At 49.4% G+C, this 21,173-nt stretch overlaps 1 protein-coding gene across 1 annotated transcript in view; it reads right to left on the minus strand.

Moving 5' to 3' along the window:
• relch (RAB11 binding and LisH domain, coiled-coil and HEAT repeat containing) overlaps positions 1-21,173 on the minus strand; it is a 127,605-nt gene that overhangs the window by 73,348 nt on the left and 33,084 nt on the right. The window contains 3 exon segments of the mRNA XM_072510122.1: positions 2,829-2,904; positions 16,832-17,167; positions 20,334-20,425. Coding sequence (XP_072366223.1) covers positions 2,829-2,904; positions 16,832-17,167; positions 20,334-20,425 — 504 coding nt within the window.

Genomic DNA, 21,173 nt, shown 5'->3' on the forward strand with positions numbered 1-21,173 from the left:
GCGGCAACACTAAGGATCTGGGGCCAGTGGAGACGGCACAGGGGTGCAATGGGAGCATCGGTGTGGTCCCCGATCAGGGGTAACCATCGGTTTGCCCCGGGGAAGATGGACGGGGGGTTCCAGAGCTGGCATCGGGCGGAGATCAGAAGAATGGAGGACCTGTTCATTGACGGAACGTTTGCGAGCCTAGGGGCACTGGAGGAGAAGTTTGAGTTACCCCCGGGAAATGCCTTTAGATATATGCGGGTGAAATGAAATGAAATGAAAATGAAAAGAAAATCGCTTATTGTCACAAGTAGGCTTCAAATGAAATTACTGTGAAAAGCCCCTAGTCGGCACATTCCGGCACCTGTTCGGGGAGGCTGTTAAGGAAGGGCTTTTGTGAGTCGACAGAATTCCCGTTGCTCCCGGCACAAGAAATTCAAGACAGGGTGATCTCGGGCGCATGGGTCGGGGAGGGCAAGGTGTCGGCAATACACCAGGAGATGAAAGAAGAGGGGGACGCGCTGGTAGAAGAGTTGAAGGGTAAATGGGAGGAGGAACTGGGGGAGGAGATCGAGGAAGGTCTGTGGGCTGATGCCCTGGGTAGGGTTAATTCCTCCTCCTCGTGTGCCAGGCTCAGCCTGATACAATTTAAGGTGGTTCACCGAGCTCACTTGACGGGGGCAAGGTTGAGCAGGTTCTTTGGGGTAGAGAACAGATGTGGAAGGTGCTCAGGGAGCCCGGCGAACCATGTCCATATGTTTTGGTCGTGCCCGGCACTGGAGGGGTTCTGGAGAGGAATGACGGGAGCAATATCTCAGGTGGTGAAAGTCCGGGTCAAGCCAAGCTGGGGGCTAGCAATATTCGGAGTAGTGGACGAACCGGGAGTGCAGGAGGCGAAAGAGGCCGGTATTCTGGCCTTTGCGTCCCGGCGAAGGATCTTGCTAATGTGGAAGGAGGCGATGTCCCCCAGCGTGGAGGCCTGGATAAGCGATATGGCTGGGTTCATAAAGTTGGAGAGGATTAAGTTTGCCTTGAGAGGGTCTGCGCAGGGGTTCTACAGGCGGTGGCAACCGTTCCTAGACTATCTCGCGGAGCGTTAGAGGAAGGTCGGTCAGCAGCAGCAGCAAGAGTTGGGGAAACTGGCACATACGGGAGAGAGCCAGTGTACAAAGCTATATAAATATACTATTTTGCCATGTATATTCTTGCTCCGCGTGATTTCTCGTTTTTTTTTGTTACGGGGGGGGGTTATTGTTTGTAAGGTAGAAAAATTGTGTTAAAAACTTTAACAAATGTATTTTTTTTAAAAAAGAAGTTACTGTGAAAAGCCCCTAGTCGCCACATTCCAGCGCCTGTTCGGCGAGGTTGGTACAGGAATTGAACCGTGCTGCTGGCCTGCCTTGGTCTGCTTTAAAAGCCAGCTCTTTAGTCCTGTGCTAAACCAGCCCCTAAGGGCACAATATCCCAAATCTGACTTGGGTCCGCTCAATGTTTGGCCAGGTTGGCCCCAATGTACGGGTAGATTAATATGGGGTGGCCCTCCCAGCTACCGTGTTGCATGATCTTCGCCACTTTAAGATTTGCTCCTTCTCCAAATATTTGTGCAACCGAAGGATTACTGCCTGCGGCGGATCCTCGGCTCTCGGCTTCTGGCGCAGTGACGGTGGGCCCGATCCATCGTGGCAGGTTTCGCGAAAACCCCTCCTCCTCGACCAGCTTCCCAAACATCTTCACCACTTATTTGGTGGTGCCCGTGCCTTAAATTCCCTCAGATAGTCCAAGTATCCTTGGGTTTTGACAGCTGGATCGATTCTCCTAGTTGGCCATCAAAACCTTGTTGGCCGCCGCCGGCGTTGATGTCTCTGCCTCCCAGTTGCTCTCCACCTCTTGAATCGTTGCACCGTGACTCCAGTCGCTCCGCCACCCTTTCCACCACCCCGAAAAGAGGAGCTACTGTGACCACAATCACCTCGGACAGGTCATCCCGCATCTCCTGCCTGTGCGTCTTCAATTCACCAGCAACTCCTCCGTTGGTGATTGGGAGGGTGGCGACGACACGGTGAGGTACGCCATCTTTTCCTTCACTGCGCCACGAGGGTCCTCTGAATCTTGTTCGATTTAAACCTTGTATTAAAACCCGCCGACAACCCACATTGCAGGGAAAACCAATGAACTTCACTTGCTTCATTCTACTTCCCTCCAAAACACCCGTTTACCGGGTAAAAAGGACCAAAAAACCAAGTCTCCAAGCGTGAGCCACCTTGCGCGTGACCGATCAGTTCATGGCCGCCACCTTAAGAGGGTATTTCTACGAATTTTTTTTAAAAAAAACAATCAAATCTGCAGCGTGTTAGATCAAATTTCCTGTGGCAGGGCAACATAATGCTGAATTTAAAAAAAAGTGTGACAGAAATCTGAACTCTGCTGCTCGTTGGGTTGCCCCTGCCAACGAATTTGTTTAAAAAGAAACACAACCACCTGGTTGTAAACTATACCTTGCATGCACTCTATCCACCGGCTTGCAATTGTTAGCTCCAAAGAGACAATGCAAACTTTTCTTGCAGCCACATCAATTGCAGAACTCTACCTTGAAAATTGGATAACTTCAGGCTCAAACTAAATAACCTGATTTATTAATTAGCAATAAAACAAAAATCACAAGAGGCAATTAGTAGCCATCTTAAAATAGCTTTAGCTTTAGATAGACATAGCAGGAATTAAATAGTGTAGAACAGTCTCAAACAGTTAAGGTTTACATGTTGACTACACATCAATATCCAACATAATAAACAGCAGTCAGATTCTGAAGAGTTAGGTTTACAAATGTTGAATAAAGGTTTTACCTCTGCTCCCAAACGACTATCGGTTGCCATGCGACAAAAAGATAGCAATGCTTGATGAAATGCAGGTGATAATGTCCTGTAAAAAGAACAGATGCATGAAGCAAAATGTTAGTTCTTGCAAACGTTCCAATTCCATTGTGACACTATTCACTGAACTTGTCAAGTGTGGTCGCGTGGCCCCTTTAAGGGGCAATACCTCACAGGCCATGTGCCAGACCCTGAACCTGGGGGGTTGTCGTGCACAAACGTTAGCCTAATGGGTGTTTAGGTGCAGATCTGGCTGTTGAGGGTTGATCAGAGTTAGCCTGGGAGTCGTGGGGACAAGGCCAGTGTACTAGTTGTGCTGTTCTGTGTATGTAGTTCTTCTTGGTTAGATAAATCACTATTGTGATCAAACACTGCCTCGTCACTTGCCTTGCGATACAACAGTAAGCCTATTCTATGTAGCGTAATGGTTGGCCATTCTGTAACGCCCTGCATTTTGGTTTGTCCATCTAGAGTGTCAAAGCGTGTAATCAGTATCAGTGTTAAAGAGTAGACATTAATTTTGAGCAGAGGGCAGGGAGTAAAGCAAAGTACTATCACCAAGTACTTTCAAACTGTCTTTAATCTGCTAATTGAGAGTGGAAAACATTGCGCCAGCATGAGAAATGTACTAGAACCCGACATCACCAAAAAACAGTGCAATTCACAGATTTTCCTATTCATTCTTGGGATGTGTCACAGTGCCAACATCAATTACTCATTCCTAACTGCCCTTTAGAAAGTGGCAGAACGCAATGGTACGGTCAATATATTGGTGGCGACTTTTTAGGCAATGGTAATGCCAAGGAGAGTTGGTTAGACTTTTTTTTTGGTGATGGTCATTGCCTGGCACTTGTGGCAATTAACATTCATGCAACTCGTTAGTCCAATTGTGGATGTTGTCCAGGTTTTGCTGCTCGCAGGCATTGACTGCTTTCATTGTCCAAGTATTTGCAAATAGGACTGAACACTGGAATCATCAACAGAGTTCCCCGGTTCGGAGTTCTTGGCAGCGAGAAGGTTATTAAAGAAGCAGTTTAAGTTGTGATGAATGTAAGAAAGTCATTTTATATTTTTTGCAGGATTATTAAAAACCTGGGTTAAGATGCATACAGACAGTATTGTAAAGACCCTTCCTGTTGATTTCCTTACTCTCCATGTCTTTTACTTTGTGGTTATCATTTTGATCCATGGATATTTAATGGACATGGCTTTAAGTCGAGCAGGGGGTGGGGGGAGTAACTCAATAGTTGGAAAATGATACACTGTGTTGTGGAGGTTTAGCTTCTGAACAGAAAAACTCAGACTTTCTGGTACCCGAGAGATCGGAGGGATTCAGTTCGATTGGTTGGCTGGTAACCAAAGGCCATATTCTGCCTGGCGGAAGGTGGCGATTAGGTCCTAGCTGAGTGGGATGGTTTTCAGAGGAAGTGAGAGTCAGATCTGGAATTGACCGCGCACTAGCCCAGGGCGTCATAGCATTATGAATGCTAGAGCTGTGATTAAGGTGTCGTAAAAGCAAAGTGATCATTGATTACTTGTTCACAGATAGCTAGTTAATGGAATATTGTTTAGGTCTGAAAGATCCCTAGGGTGCAGATAATTTATTGGGGTATTACGCTTGATCCTGGCTAAACAAGTCAAGGGACATCTTGCAAGAGATAAAAGAATGCCTTATGCATGGTGGGCAGATGATTACTTAACGGGAGGAGCCAGATCGGTCTGAAAAGGCAGTTGGTCTTAGAACTCCAATCTACACAGAGGTATTTCAGTTTGGTCCTGGAAGGTTCTCTCTTCTGCACAGACGAAAACAAGTAGAAACCTGGTTGTTAACTTCATTCATGAACGGTATTTCAAATATATTGGTTTGCTTAATTGCAAGATAATGATATCACGTTAAAATGTTTCTCTTTTACATGAAAACGGTTGTAACTATTAATTGTAAAGCTATTCTTTTGTTGCTAATGTGGTTAACTCTGTTTAAATTAACATTTGTTTCAACATAAAAGATATATAAAAGACAGGAGCCTCCGACAGTGCAGCACGCCCTCAGTACTGACCCTCTGACAGTGCAGCAGTTCCTCAGTACTGACCCTCTGACAGTGCGGCGCTCCCTCAGTACTCACGCTCTGTCAGTGCATCACTCCCTCAGTACTGACCCTCCGATAGCGCAGCACTCCCTCAGCACTGACGCTCTGACAGTGCGGCACTCCCTCAGTACTGACCCTCCGAAAATGCAGCACTCCCCAAGTACTGACCCTCCGACAGTGCAGCACTCCCTCAGTACTGACCGTCTGACAGTGCAGCACTCCCTCAGTATTGACGCACTGACAGTGCAACACTTCCTCAGTACTGACCCTCCAACAGTGCAGCACTCCCTCAGTATTGACCCTCCAACAGTACAGCAGTCCCTCAGTACTGACCCTCCGACAGTGCAGCACTCCCTCAGTACTGACCCTCAGACAGTGCAGCACTCTCTTAGTACTTTCCCTCCGACAGTGCAGCACTCCCTCAGTACTGACCCTTCGACAGTGCAGCACTCCCTCAGTACTGACCCTCAGACAGTGCAGCACTCTCTTAGTACTTTCCCTCCGACAGTGCAGCACTCCCTCAGTACTGACCCTTCGACAATGCAGCACTCCCTCAGTACTGACCCTCTGACAGTGCAGCACGCCCTCAGTACTGACCCTGACAGTGCAGCACTCCCTCAGTACTGACCCTCTGACAATGCAGCACTCCCTCAGTACTGACCCTCTGACAGTGCAGCACTCCCTCAGTACTGACCCTCTGACAGTGCAGCACTCCCTCAGTACTGACCCTCTGACAGTGCAGCACTCCCTCAGTACTGACCCTCAGACAGTGCAGCACTCTCTTAGTACTTTCCCTCCGACAGTGCAGCACTCCCTCAGTATTGACCCTCCAACAGTACAGCAGTCCCTCAGTACTGACCCTCCGACAGTGCAGCACTCCCTCAGTACTGACCCTCAGACAGTGCAGCACTCTCTTAGTACTTTCCCTCCGACAGTGCAGCACTCCCTCAGTACTGACCCTTCGACAGTGCAGCACTCCCTCAGTACTGACCCTTCGACAATGCAGCACTCCCTCAGTACTGACCCTCTGACAGTGCAGCACGCCCTCAGTACTGACCCTCTGACAGTGCAGCACTCCCTCAGTACTGACCCTCTGACAATGCAGCACTCCCTCAGTACTGACCCTCTGACAGTGCAGCACTCCCTCAGTACTGACCCTCTGACAGTGCAGCACTCCCTCAGTACTGACCCTCAGACAGTGCAGCACTCTCTTAGTACTTTCCCTCCGACAGTGCAGCACTCCCTCAGTACTGACCCTCTGACAATGCAGCACTCCCTCAGTACTGACCCTCTGACAGTGCAGCACTCCCTCAGTACTGACCCTTCGACAATGCAGCACTCCCTCAGTACTGACCCTCTGACAGTGCAGCACTCCCTCAGTACTGTACTGCTGTTGGGATCCCAAAAGAGAAGCCAACTATTTTCAACTTGTAAAACTGTGAGGAAAATGTTACTGGACCACAGGAGTGCTAACATTGACCATGTTAAAAACTTTAATTTAATCATAGAATTAATCACATTAGCAACAAAGAAATAGCTTTACAGTTAAATTACAATAGTTGTCAAGTAAACAAGGAAATCTCAACTGGCTTCCTAAACTGCCACTAGATTACTATATATTGGTTTGCGTAATTGTAAATGCCACTCATGAATAAAGTTAACAACCAGGGTTTTACTTGCTTTTCTCTGTGCAGAATCTTTGGAGAGAGAACCTTTCAGGATCAAACACCTTTATTCAGGTTAAATGTTCTCGGATCTACTGACTCCTCAGACAGTCCTGGCTCCTCCCATTAACTACATAATCTGTACCCAAAGGACAAGGCATTCTTTTGTCTCAACGTACATGTCTCTTGACTTGTCTTGTCAAGACCAAACACAAAAACCCTGAAATATCTACACTCCAGGGGTCCATCAAACCCAAATAATATTCCATTAGCTAACTATCTTTAAACAAGTAAATGGTTCTCAAATTCATTAGCAGTACATGTCACCAGAAAATCAATGGTGACCACATTTTTACGACACCGTAATAACTGCTCCAGCAGTCGTACTGTCTGTATGCATCCCAACCCAGGTTTTAATAACATTACTGCAAAAGATTTTCAAAAATATGACTTTCTTACATTCATCACAACTGCAGTGGCCTGATCCCATTGCTTTTTGATTCAGCAGTTGTTGTGCTACTACTGAGCCAAGGAGCAGTGAAAGTTGGATCAGAGCATGCATTCAGGATTTGAAACGTAGAACATCTGTGCTCCTTATAAAAAAGTAATGCACTCCAAGTCAGAGTTTAAAGTTTTCTATTGGTAACTCAGATTTGTGGAACAACATTAATCTTCAGCCTCATTTCCCACTGAAAGTCCAAAACACCACCAATGAGTTAGGCAGAAAACAGATTTTTATGAAGAGATAACAGCCTTGAAATCAATACATGTATAAAGTCTCGCTATGAAATTCTTTTTGAATTTAAAATGGAAAATTTACATATTTTGAAAGAGATTATTTTAGTTTTGGGTGTCAGCGCGAGCAGAACAGTAGTACATTCTTGTGGCTAAACACGTTTTACATTTAATAAATAAATTTAGACAAACTGTGAAGTTAGTTTTAATGGGTTCGCAAACGGAGCGGCCGCAGCAAAGACGCTCCCGCAGATCCACAAAATCGCGGCTCTTTTCGGGGGTTTTCCCGGCGGGTTTTTAAAAAGAAGTAAAGCCCCGCGAAATTGGCCCTGCCTCTCTCGCCCTGCCCAGGCGCCAAAGCTACGTTCCACGGAGCTGAAGAGAAAAAGAAGAGGAGAGACTGGTCCTGGTCAGCGGAGCAGCTGCACTTGGAGGAGGATCAGACCAAGAAACTGCCTGAAAGTCGGAGCACGGAGAGGATAAGAATTTTTTTTTTTTTAAATTCAACTCCCCCCCCCCCCCACCTTTGCTGAAAATTAAAAAAAAAACTTTTTTCAAAAAAAACTCTTTAAAAAAAAAAAAAACAAAACTGCTTTTTATTTTAAAAAAAAATTGTTTTTAAAAGGAGAAAAAACCCTTGGCGGTTCTTTCTTTGGGGGGAAAAAAAGAATCCATTTTTCGCACCAAAACCCAGGGAAAAAAAGAGAAAGGAATATGCCTGCAAATAATAATAAATCGGGGGGACGGCGAGATGTACGAAGGAGCAGCAGCGAAGGAAAAAAGCAGGAGCTGCGGCCACACAGGCAGACGACCCCACGGGGCGAGGCGGAGGTTCAGGTGAACCAGGAAGCGGAAAAGCTGCGAGCCGAGCAGCGGAGCAGGAACAGGACGTGGCGACCACCCCGCCCACACACACACAGGAGGAGGAATGGAGAAGTGTGCTGAAAACGGAGATAAACGCTATAAAGGAGGAGATAAAAACGGAGATAAATGCCATGAGGGAGGCACTCAGGACAGAGCTCCACACAATAATGAAGGAGATGCTGGCGGAGACAACGGACAAAATGCAGCGAACCATCGATGGCCTGGAAAGGAAGGTGGAGGCGCAGGAGAAAACAAATCAGGATTTGGAGAGGGCTGCCTCGGACCAGAGCGACAGGATGGTAACTCAGGAAACCGAGGTGAAAAGGCTATTAACGACCCACGGGAGCCTAAGACGGAACGTGGAGGACCAGGAAAATAGTTCCATATGGCAGAATGTTAAAATAGTGGATCTGCCAGAGGGGATGGAGGGCAGAGACCCAATAGGATACATCACCCAAATGCTGGGCAAGCGAGTGGGAAGGGAGAAATTTCCAAACCCCCCAGAAATCGACAGGGTGCACAGGTCGCTCCGACCCAGGCCCAAAGCCAGGGAGCAGCCCAGAGTGATTATCGTGAAGCTGCACAGGTTCCAAGACAAGGGACAAAATTCTCCCGAAACGACGCGATGTCCGCCGACTGGCGCCCAAAACGGCGCCAATCAGACGGGCATCACGCCGCCCCAAAGGTGCGGAATGCTCCGCATCTTTGGTGGCCAAGCCCCAACATTGAGGGGCTAGGCCGACGCCGGAGGAATTTCCGCCCCGCCAGCTGGCGGAAACGGCCTTTGTTGCCCCGCCAGCTGGCGCGGAAATGACATGTCGGGGCGGCGCATGCGCGGGAGCGTCAGCGGCTGCTGAAAGTTTCCCGCGCATGCGCAGTGGAGGGAGTCACTTCCGCCTCCGCCATGGTGGAGACCGTGGCGGAGGCGGAAGGGAAAGAGTGCCCCCACGGCACAGGCCCGCCCGCGGATCGGAGGGCCCCGATCGCGGGCCACGCCACCATGGGGGCACCCCCCGGGGTCAGATCACCCCGCGCACCCCCCAGGACCCCGGAGCCCGCCCACCGTCCTGTTCTTGTCCCGCCGTTCAAAAGGTGGTTTAATCCACGCCGGCGGGACAGGCAATTTATCGGCGGGACTTCGGCCCATTCGGGCCGGAGAATCCAGCGGGGGGGCCCGCCAACCGGCGCGGCCCGATTCCCGTCCCCGCCGAATATCCGGTACCGGAGACTTCAGCAACCGGCAGGGGCAGGATTCACGGCAGCCCCCGGCGATTCTCCAACCCGGCGGGGGGGGGGGGGGGGTCGGAGAATGACGCCCATGGAAAAAATCCTAAAGTGGGCCCGGCAGGCGAAATCAAGCATGTGGGAAGGGAAGATCCTAAGGGTATACCAGGACATTGGGGCGGACCTGGCCAAAAGAAGGGCTGAATTCAACAGGGCCAAATCAGCACTCTACAAAGGTAATGTGAAATTTGGGATGATATTCCTCGCCAAACTCTGGGTAACATTTGAGGGGAAGGAGCTGTTTTTTTAACCCCCCCTCCTGCGGCAGCGGAGGAGTTCATTAGAGCGAACAAACTGGGGGAGGGACAGCCACAACGGCCATCATGAAAGCGACGGGGATGGAAAAGAAAGGAAGAATCGGAACAAAGAGCAGTGGGCAGACCGCAAACAGAGACAACACGATCACGAACTGTACACACGTGTATGGTGCACTGCGCGGGGCTGTGCTGACTCGTTCCCAGGCTTGTTCCATCTCTCAATGCAATAGGGGGGAGCGGAGCAAGGTGAACGAGGGTGAGAAAGGCGGACAGGAGGGCGAGACAAGGGCTAGCAAAAGGAAGGTAAAACAGGACCAGAGCAGGGCAAGTACTGGGAGGGGGCCACCGTGCTAGTGAGGACGGCCAACAAGGGAGGGCAGGAAGAAAGGAGGGCCGTGGCACGTCTCTCAGAGGAGAGGGGGCGCCTGGCACAGAGGGGGGGGGGGGAAGAACACAGGGGGGGGGGGGAAGAACACAGGGGGGGGGGCAGAGACTATGGGGGGGTGAAGAAAGAGGAGTCGGAGGGAGAGTGCAGAACAGAAGAGAAACAAAGAGAAGGGTGAGGTAGATAAGCAGCACGAACACGGGCCTTGGCGGGCATGGAGCAGGGCGAGGAACCAAGATGGCGCCAGAAACAGCCACTCGGGAGGACTGCAGGGCGGAGGGAGACCCTGGAGTGCAGGGGCGCAGCCACGTGGCGTACACACAGCTGGCGGCGATAGATTATCACAGAATTTACAGTGCAGAAGGAGGCCATTCAGCCCATCGAGTCTGCACCAGCTCTTGGAAAGAGCACCCTACCCAAGCCCACACCCCCACCCTATCCCCATAACCCAGTAACCCCACCCAACACAAAGGGCAATTTTGGACACTAAGGGCAATTTATCATGGCCAATCCACCTAACCTGCACATCTTTGGACTGTGGGAAGAAACCGGAGCACCCGGGAGGAAACCCACGCACACACGCGGAGGATGTGCAGACTCCGCACAGACAGTGACCCAAGCCGGAATCGAATCTGGGACCCTGGAGCTGTAAAGCAATTGTGCTATCCACAATGCTACCGTGCTGCCCATGTTGGGTGCCCAATGGACAAAAGGAAACCCCGGAGCCCTGGGGTCTGACCTCATAGCGAGAGCGGTGACCGTGGCCATTTGGGACGGCCCCCTAATGAAGGGAAACCCCGGAGTGCAGTGGCGCGTCCACCAGGTAAGTATGGGTGATTCCACAGGACCGGGGGAGTCAAACCCCCCCCCCACCAGGATTGTTACCTGGAACGTAAGGGGACTCAACGGCCCGGTGAAAAGATCCAGAGTCTTCACCCACCTAAGAAGCCTAAAAGCAGACATAATCTACGTACAAGAGACGCACCTGAGGGAGAAGCACCGGCTGCTGGTAAGAAAGGGCTGGGTGGGACAGACATACCACTCATGCTACGGGACGAGAGCTAGGGGGAGTCGCAATATTAATTAGCAAGAGGACGAGGTTTACGGAAACCAAGACAGTTACGGACCCAGGCAGACGGTACGTCATGGTCAGCGGGGTCCTGGATGGGTCGTACTGGTAAATGTGTACGCCCCCAACTGGGACGATACAGAATTCACAAAGAAGACCATGGCAGAAATCCCCGACCTTGACACACACGGACTGATCATGGGGGGGGGGGGGGGGGGGGGGAAGACCCACTGACCGACCGATCAAACCCCAGAGCAGGGAAAAAGACTGGCATGGCTAGGGAACTAGGAGCATTTATGGAGCAGATGGGGGCGGTGGACCCATTCAGGTTCCTGCACCCGGGAGAGAAGGAATTTTCATACTTCTCAAAAGTACACTAGGTATACACCCGTATCGACTTCTTTGCAGTGGGGAAATCGGTGCTTCCAGTGATCACGGGAACGGAGTACTCCGCGATCGTTATCTCTGACCACGCTCCACACTATATGGATCTGAGGTTGGAGACAGGCCGGGCCCAGCGCCCCTCGTGGAAGCTGGACACCGACCTCCTGACCGACAAGGCCTTCTGTCAAAAAACATCACGGGCCATAGGCGACTATGTTAGTAACAACCAAAACGGGGAGGTCTCACCCTCCACATTCTGGGAGTCACTGAAGGCCGTGATTAGAGGAGAGATCAAGTTGCAAATGGACTTTAACCTGCTATCCACTAGGAAAGCAGTGTATCAACTCAGGCAGGCACGGGGGACCTTCTACGAACATGGAGTCAAGGCTGTCCGCCTATTGGCTCACCAGCTGAGAAAGCAGGCAGCCTCAAGGGAAGTCTACGCAGGTAAAGGATAGCAGAGGTAGACAGGAACAGAACCAAAGGAGGTCAATCGGGCATTTGAGACCTTCTACCGGGGACCGTACACCTCCGAGCCCCCCCAACGGGGGTGCGGGGATGAAACAGTTCCTGGACGGACTGGAACTACCAGTTGTGGGGGAAGACAGGTGGTGGGAGCAGGAAGCACCAATGGACCTGGGAGAAATCATGGAGAGCATCAGCTCCATGCAGGCGGGGAAGGCACCGGGACCCAACGGGTTCCCGGTGGACTTCTACCCCAAATTCTCACCAGTCCTGGCCCCACTTAAGGGACATGTTCGCGGACACACTGGCAAGGGGCACCCTGCCCCCCACGCTAGCGCAGGCCACAATTTCACTGATACCCAAAAAAGATAAAGACCTGACGGAATGTGGATCATACAGACCCATTTCACTGCGGAACGTGGATGCGAAAATACTCGCAAAGATCCTGGCCAAAAGGCTGGAGAGCTGTGTACCAGAGGTGGTCGCAGAGGACCAAACAAGCTTTGCCAAGGGTAGGCAGCTCACAGCGAACATCAGGCGGCTGCTGAACGTAATAATGACTCCCTCCGGGGAGAGAACACCAGAGCTGATCGTCTCCCTGGACGCAGTAAAGGCCTTCGACAGAGTCGAATGGAAATACCTCCTCGAGGTACTGGAACGGTTTGGGCTGTACAACGCTCCCAAAGCGAGCGTCCAAACTAACACCACCAGCTCTGAATACTTCCAGCTGCCGAGAGGAACAAGACAGGGCTGCCCCCTGTCCCCACTCTTGTTCGAGCTAGCGATCGAACCCCTGGCGATGGCCCTGTGGGACGCGATAAGCTGGAAGGGAATCCGGTGAGGAGACAGAGAGCACAGAGTCTCACTCTATGCAGATGACCTGCTCCTCTATGTCTCGAAGCCACAGGAGGGACTGAAGGCAATACTACAAATACTGAAAGAGTTTGGAACCTTCTCAGGCTACAAACGTAACCTGGGCAAAAGCGAGGCATTCCCAGTGAACCCAAACGGGGGAGGGAGAGAGCTGGAGGGGCTCCCGTTCAAAACGGCCCAGAACAGATTCCGCTACCTGGGGATCCAGATAGCCAGAGACTGGACACAGATCCACAAGTGGAACCTGACCAGCCTGGTGGAGGAAGTAAGAAGAGACCTTCAAAGGTGGGGCTCACTCCCACTCTCTCTGGCGGGTAGAGTGCAGACAATCAAGATGAACGTACTGCCAAGGTTCCTCTTCCTGTTTAGATTCATCCCAATCTTCATCCCCAAGGCCTTTTTCCAAAACGTAGACAGTCTAACCAAGGGAAAGTCAGAGGGGGCCTGGCTCTACCGAACCTACAATACTACCACTGGGCAGCAGCGGCAGAAAGAGTGAGGGGATGGGTACAAGAACCCGACAGATTGGGTACAAATGGAGGAGGCATCCTGTAAAGGAACGGCCCTCCGGGCCCTGGCCACAGCAGCGCTCCCATCCTCCTCAACGAGATACACAATAAGCCCAGTGGTAGCAGCCATGCTGAGAACGTGGACCCAGCTAAGACAACACTTCGGGATAGCCAAAATGTCTCCCGTGGCTCCCATATGAGGCAATCACAGATTCCCCCCAGCCATGCAGGATACCACCTTTAAAAGATGGAGGCGGGACGGGGGCACATTGACGGTTGGGGACTTCTACGTAGGGCACAGACTGGCGACACTAGACGAGGAAGTGGAGGCCAGCAAAAGACAGGAAATGAGACACCTCCAAATAAAACACTTCCTCCGCAAAGAGACAGTGGGGTGCCTTGGGGCCCCAGAAAGCACACTACTAGAGGATCCGATAGGCACAAGCAATGAGAAAGGGGGGCTATGTGGGAAAATATACAGACAGCTACTGGACAGAGCCTGGACTCCACTGGACAAGACCAGACAAAAATGGGAGGACAAACTGGGGACAGAGGTAGGATGGGGACTCTGGAGCGAAGCACTGAACAGGGTGAACTCCACTTCCTCCCGCGCAAGGCTAAGCCGAATGCAGCTCAAAGTGGTGCACAGAGCGCACCTGACCAGAACCCGAATGAGCAGGTTCTTCCCGGAGGTGGATGATAAATGTGAACAGTGCCAGAGGGGCCCGGCCAACCACACCCACATGTTTTGGTCTTGCCCCGAGCTTGCTGGGTTCTGGGCAGCATTCTCCGAGGCAATGTCTAAAGTTGTGGGGGTGAGGGTGAAGCCATGCCCAATAGTGGCAATCTTCGGGGTATCTGAACAGCCAGAGTTACACATGGGGAAGGGGCCAACGCCCTCGCTTTCACTTCCCTAATCGCGCGCCGGAGAATCCTGCTCGGCTGGCGACCGGCAGTACCACCCAAAGCTGTAGACTGGGAAATTTCGGAATTTCTCCACCTGGAGAAGATTAAGTATGCCACCCGAGGGTCAGAGGAAGGCTTCCTGGATACTTGGGGGCAGTTTGTCCGTCTGTTCCAAAACCTGTTCGAGGCCAACAATGAGGAGTAACCTAATAAGATTTGTTTTTTTAAACCACCAAGGGGGGGAGGGAGGCGGAATGAAGGTGGGGAAACCAGGAGAGAGGAGGGCGGGCTACTCCCCCCTTTTTTTCTCCACTCTGTCCGGAAAATAAAAGAAAAGCATAGCCGAAGCCAGCGCGGGGGGGGGGGGGGGGGGGGGGGGGGGGGGGTGCAACAGAGGGGTGCCAAATAATAGCCTCAACCATCGAATAAGCCGAAATTTAAACAAAGATTTTGTTGAAAACAGCATCAAAAGAAGCTTGCTATGTGCTCTGCCCGGAAGGATTTGGAATAGTGCTCCATCTACTGTGAATAGCAAGTAATGTAACAAATAATTGAGAGCTAGGGTAATACCCCTTGCAAAACCTGGAAAGGAACAGGCTGAGCTCAGGGTTAACTTGTTGGAAAAGGGAAAAAAAGCGAGGTAGTGCTAAAATCCTTGTGGCACATTTGTGCTTTTGCAAGCCTTCCCATAGTAAAATGACGGAATTTCAGGCACCATGATGACAGCACCGAGCACTGGAGCTCATACACTAAGATTTTAATACTTTATCCAGATGAACAAAATTGTAGTAGTTCAGACGTTCCTGAGCACATGTACGTCTGTCTGTCTGTGTGCGTCTGTCTGTCTGTGTGCGTGTGACTTTCAGTTTGCTGCGGAGTATGGTATAACCAGAAAAACCAGGCTCGAAAACCTATGGTGAAATAGAGGAAATAATGCAGGGCCATTTCTCACTTAAACCCTCGGTCATTGCAGAGAGGTTCAGGTTCCACAAACGTTTTTTACCAATACCTATATGGACTGAAATTTACTTTGCTAACAGATCATCGACCCTTTGACAACTATGCTGGGGCCACACACTGATATTCTACCTTTAGCAGAGAGCCGGATGCAGAGTGGGCTTTGCTGTTGCCAGTACATTATGTACGACAAAATATTACAAATGGAATCTCCGTGGAAATGCTGATGGACTCTAAATTACCATTACCTAACGAGTCATCAATGAATAGTTGGAGTGGTAATACTTTCTATTTCAAAGTAATCAAAAGCATTCCTGGAACCGCAGGGCATGTTACGAACTATACCAGAAATAATCCACTCCTGTCAGAAGTTACGGACATGGTACTTTGTGGCAAGACCACGGAGCAAACCCGGAGTTGAAGCCATATGTTACCCGAAGATTCAAACTAACTGTACAGGCTGGTTCTTATCTCTGGGGAATGTATCCGAAACTAACTTCATGGAGGTCATTATTGGATAGTCTGCAAGCCTATCCTTCAAAAATACCACACTCATACTATCAGGGTTGCTCATAATGCGGAATTTTGTTTGAAATAATTGTTTATTTTGAAAATGTGTTTACTCCAAGATGCCAATTTTGCCTCTAAATTTCAAGTTAAATGTAGTTAACAACAATGGTTTAGACTCGAAAATGGATTGCCTTAAAAAGTGGACTGTATAAAATTTCTGCTGCTGTGTGCTACAGTGATGAAAGCCAATTTGGGGAGACGTCATTATTCTACTCCCTCTTTTCCCATCCACCCAGAAGGAAAGCAAAGCGACATTCTATTTCCTCCACTGAAAGCCTCTTGGTATTACCCAGCCCCCACTGTGACTATTAAGGTGTGTGCAATTTAATTATATTTGCCACTGACACTTGCATTATTTGCGAATGAGGCCTCATTGTAGAATACAAATCTTATCTGTCCTCAACGCCCACCACCATTCCCACTTCCTGTCCCCAAAAAAACACTTAAGAAATAAATTATGCAGTGAACCAACCAGGATTGTGCAGCCCTACGACTGACCCACGTAAGTATTCAATGACGATTACAGGCCAAGTGATTTCTTATTGTTCAGATCTATTCAGAATCCAGCATTTACACATTTTCTGTTATATTATGTCACCTGGGTAGCAAACCTTCTTACAATTACCTGTCCTAACCTTGATAAACACATGCGCTAGATAAATGTGTGCTTATACAAAGTGCAGCATGGATGATAATAGCTTTCACAAAAAAAAAATCAAGTTTTTACTGTGTGTTTCAATAAGTATTGTGTTGGCCCCCTTTCCTGGTGGCAGTGAATAATAATCCAGAAGGCGTCTGGCGATTAAGCCTGGAGAGCAGATTAACAGGCCAGTCAAACCTGATTTATTTCAAATTTGGAGTCAAGGGTTTAGTATACTTGTAAGTAATCCAACATGCATGGAATATAATAAATGCACAGTTCAACACTTGTTTGCTTTTCTCGAGAGCACTTTCAATAGTGACTTACCGGTTTGGCTTATCGAACTGTACTGGCTCACGAGTTGTCCGAGAACGAACTCTTGCCGGTTCGGTTTCTTTCTTGTAATGTGGAGTTAGTGTTGTTGCTGTAACAGAAGAGACAGCAAGACCAGTAGAATCTGTGTCAGTGTCTATTGGGCAAGAAGTGGAGATGATCTTCTCTTCGTTACAGCTAGTGCTTTCAAAGCTTCCGATGTCCAGGTACTCTCCGCTGTCCATTGGTCTATTCAGAGGCACTTGTTCAATCATGGCCGGAGGAAGACCCACACTATCAGTGGTAGCAGCTACAGCAGAAAAGTTCTGTTGCTTGAGGGCTTCTATTTCACTGTTAGAATATAAACAAAGTAAATTACATCTCAAATACACAGTTCTGGCTTCATATTTAGACAGGCATTTAACTTTGGCCAAGCTTGTAACACTAATTGAGACCATATAATATACAAAAATAAAAATTGGCATTTCCAATTAATATTTTACAATGAAAACATGCTTAATTACATTAGTGGGCCATTAGCAGCAGACTTTTACTCAGCCACAATCTGCAACCCCATGGCCTGGCTATCACCCACTCTACCATTACCAGAAAGCCAGGTGATCAACCCTGGTTCAATGAAGAGTGCAGGAGGACATGCCAGGAGCAGCATCAGGCATACTGAAAAATGAGGTGTCAACCTGGTGAAGCTACAACACAGGACTACTTGCACACCAAACAACATAAGCAGAAAGTGATAGATAGATTTAAGCGATCCCACAACAAACGGATCAGATTTAAGGTCTGCAGTCCTTCCACAAGCAGCTGGGAATGGAAACGGACAATTAAACAACTCACTAGAGGAGGAGGCTCCACAAATATTCCCATCCTCAATGATGGAGGAGCCCCGCACATTCGTGCAAAAGACAAGGCTGAACCATTTGCAATAATTTTCAGCCAGAAGTACTGAGTGGATGAACCATCTCGGTCTCCTCCGGAGGTCCCCAGCATCACAGATGTCAGTCTTCAGCCATTCGGATCATCCCGCGTGATAGCAAGTAACGGCCGAGGCATTGGATACTGCAACGGCTGTGGGCCCTGACAATATTCCGACAATAGTACTGAAGACATGTGTTTCAGAACTTGTAGTGCCCCAAGTCAAGCTGTTCCAGTACAGCTGCAACACTGGTATCTACCCAGCAATGTGGAAAGGAAAACTGCCCAGGTATGTCCTATACATAAAAAGCAGGACAAATCCAACCTGGCCAATTACCGCCCTATCAGTCTACTCGCCATCATCAACAAAGTGATGGAAGGAGTCATCAACAGTACTATCAAGTGGCACTGACTTAGCATTAACCCGCTCACTGACACTCAGTTTTAGGACCATCAAGGTCATTTAGCTCCTGACCTCATTACAGCCTTGGTTCAAACATGGACAAAAGAGCTGAACTCCAAAGGAGAGATGAGACTGACTGCACCTTGACATCAAGGCAGCATGTGACTGAGTATGGCATCAAGGAGTCCTCCAAGGCACAAGCCAGGTGTGTGATGGAATACTCTCCACTTGCCTGGCTGAGTCCAGCTCCAGCAACACTCAAGAAGCTGGACATCATCCAGGACAAAGCAGTCCACTTGATTGACACCCCTTCCACAAACATTCACATCCTCCACCACCGATGCACAGTAGCAGCCGTGTGTACCGTCTACAAGATACATTGCAGGAACTCACCAAGGCTCCTCCAACAGCACCTGCCAAACTCATGACCAATACTATCTCGAAGGGCAAGGACAGAAGAGACATGGGAACACCACCACTTGGATGTTCCCTTCCAAGTCACTCACCACCCTGACTTGGAAATATATCGCAGTTCCTGCACTGTTGCTGGCTCAAAATCCTGGAACTCTCTCCTTAATTGCACAGTGGGTGTACCTACACCACATGGACTGCAGCGGTTCAAGACAGCAACTCACCACTACCTTCTAGAGGGTAATTAGGGATGGGCAACAAATGCTGGCCTAGCCAGCAAAGTCCACATCCCATAAAAGTGAATTCAAAAAACTCCTGGCACAAGCAGATATTTAAATTCAGCTAAACACAGGAAGACCATTGGGTTGACCGGCAGCTTGATTCATTTTGCCAACTGTGATGGTTGGAGGCAGGGGAGTGGGAAAAATGTAGTTTGGACACAAAGTTACAGCGGAAACAGTGGGGAAACTCAAATTGTGTACAGGTTTAAAATAAATAACACAAAACAAAGTCAGAGTAATTTTATCAATTAAAATTGAAGAAACCTTTTAGAATTAAATACTCAATTATAATTTGCGGGCTGAAGACACTGAAAAAGAATCAACATAATGAGTAGTAAAATGTCTTTCCACGTCCAAATTCCAATACAAAAACTGGATTTTAATAAGTTTACAGCAGAGGTAGATTTTTTTATAATAATCTTTATTATTGTCACAAGTATGCTTACATTAACACTGCAATGAAGTTACTGTGAAAATCTCCTCGTTGCCACAGTCTGGGTACACAGAGGGAGAATTCAGAATGTCCAATTCACCTAACAACTTGGGCGCGATTCTCCACTCCCACGCCGGTTGGGAGAATCGCCTGGGCCGTCAAAATTTCCGGGGACGCCGGTCCAACGCCCTCCCGCGATTCTCCCAAGCGGCGGGAACGGCCCGGTCGGGTTTCGCGGGCCACAGACCGGAGAATCGCCGGAGACACCCAAAATGGCGATTCTCCGGCACCCCCGCTATTCTGAGGCCCGGATGGGCCGAGCGGCCAGGCCAAAACGGCGGGTTCCCCCCAGCACCGTCCACACCTGGTCGCTGCAGTCGTGGGCGGTGCGTGAACGTTGGGGGGGGGCGGCCTGTGGGGGGGGCGAGGGGGGATCCTGTACCGGGCTTTACCTGGAATGTGGGGTGGCCCGCGATCGGTGCCCACCGATCGTCGGGCCGTCCTCTCTGAAGGAGGACCTCCTTCCTTCCGCGGCCCCGCAAGATCCGTCCCCCATCTTCTTGCAGGGTGGATTTGGACAGGACGGCAACCACGAATGCGCGGGTTGGCGCCGGCCAACCCGCGCATGCGCGGATGACGTCCGTTATGTGGCGCCGGCCGCGTCATCTATGCGGCGCCGCTTTTACACGGGCGACAAGGCCTGGCGCGGGTAGATGACGTGGCCCCGATCTTGGCCCATTGTCAGGACCTGAATCGGTCGGGACCGGGGCCGTTCCGCGCCGTCGTGAACCTCGACGGCGTTCACGACGGCGCGGTCACTTCGGCGTGGGAGTGGAGAATCCCGCCCCATGTCTTTCAGGACTTGTGGGAGGAAACCCACACAGACACGGAGAGAACGTGCAGACTCCACACAGACGGTGACCCAAGCAGGAATTGAACCTGGGACCCTAGTGCTGTGAAGCAACAGTGCTAACCACTGTGCTAATGTGCCGCCCAGCTAATTTGGACAATGATAAGCAAAATGCTGATTTCACGTCCCTTCACAATATCACATACCTCTTAAGCTGTCTGATGTGTGTTGCAAGGGATGTTTTCTCATTGTTTAACACAATGAGTTGATCTTGGAGCTCTTGCACTATTTTTGCTTGCTGGAAAAAAAATACATAACAAGGAATAATTTGCTTCCACCTTTGCAAAGAGAGTTTGTAGTGTTAGTATGCCTGCCTTAAGCATAATCTTACACATTTTTTGATTCAGGTTTAATCCAAATGTTCAAATAGGATATTATCCCACTGGGGGAGGAGCACTTTCTGGGCTCCTTTATAAAGCTTCACCTCATGTCGAGATCGGGTGATTCTTCCCTGTACAATATACACATTGTTCTGAATACATATTCTTCTGTTTTGGGCTGCGTATTCAGCGCTTTGACTGGGGAACAGGGAATCTGTAGAATATAAAGCACCAATTGTATTTGAACATCTACCGCAGTTGAAAACAACTCCACACAGAGCACTGCTCGAACCGGCACCTTCCCTTTTCATATGATTCCTCACACCAGGCCTGGGGCAAAATGTTCTCATTTTTACAATGCAAGATGGTGTTTATTATATATATACAAAATAATTATACAAAGAGAACATTAATATATTTTATAAACTTTGCCCTAAAAAGATGAACAATCCATTTAGTTTATCACTTCCAATAAATACACCATTTTAAGTATATATATATCTTTTTTAAATTAAGGGGCAATTTTAGCGTGGCTAACCCACCTACCCTGCACATCTTTGGGTTGTGGGGCGAAACCCACGCAAACACGGTGAGACTGTTCAAACTCCACACGCACGGTGACCCAGAGCCGGGTTCGAACCAGGGACCTCGGTGCTGTGAGGCAGC

This window comes from Scyliorhinus torazame, chromosome 6 (genome assembly GCF_047496885.1).
Source record: "Scyliorhinus torazame isolate Kashiwa2021f chromosome 6, sScyTor2.1, whole genome shotgun sequence".
NCBI classification, from domain to species: domain Eukaryota; kingdom Metazoa; phylum Chordata; class Chondrichthyes; order Carcharhiniformes; family Scyliorhinidae; genus Scyliorhinus; species Scyliorhinus torazame.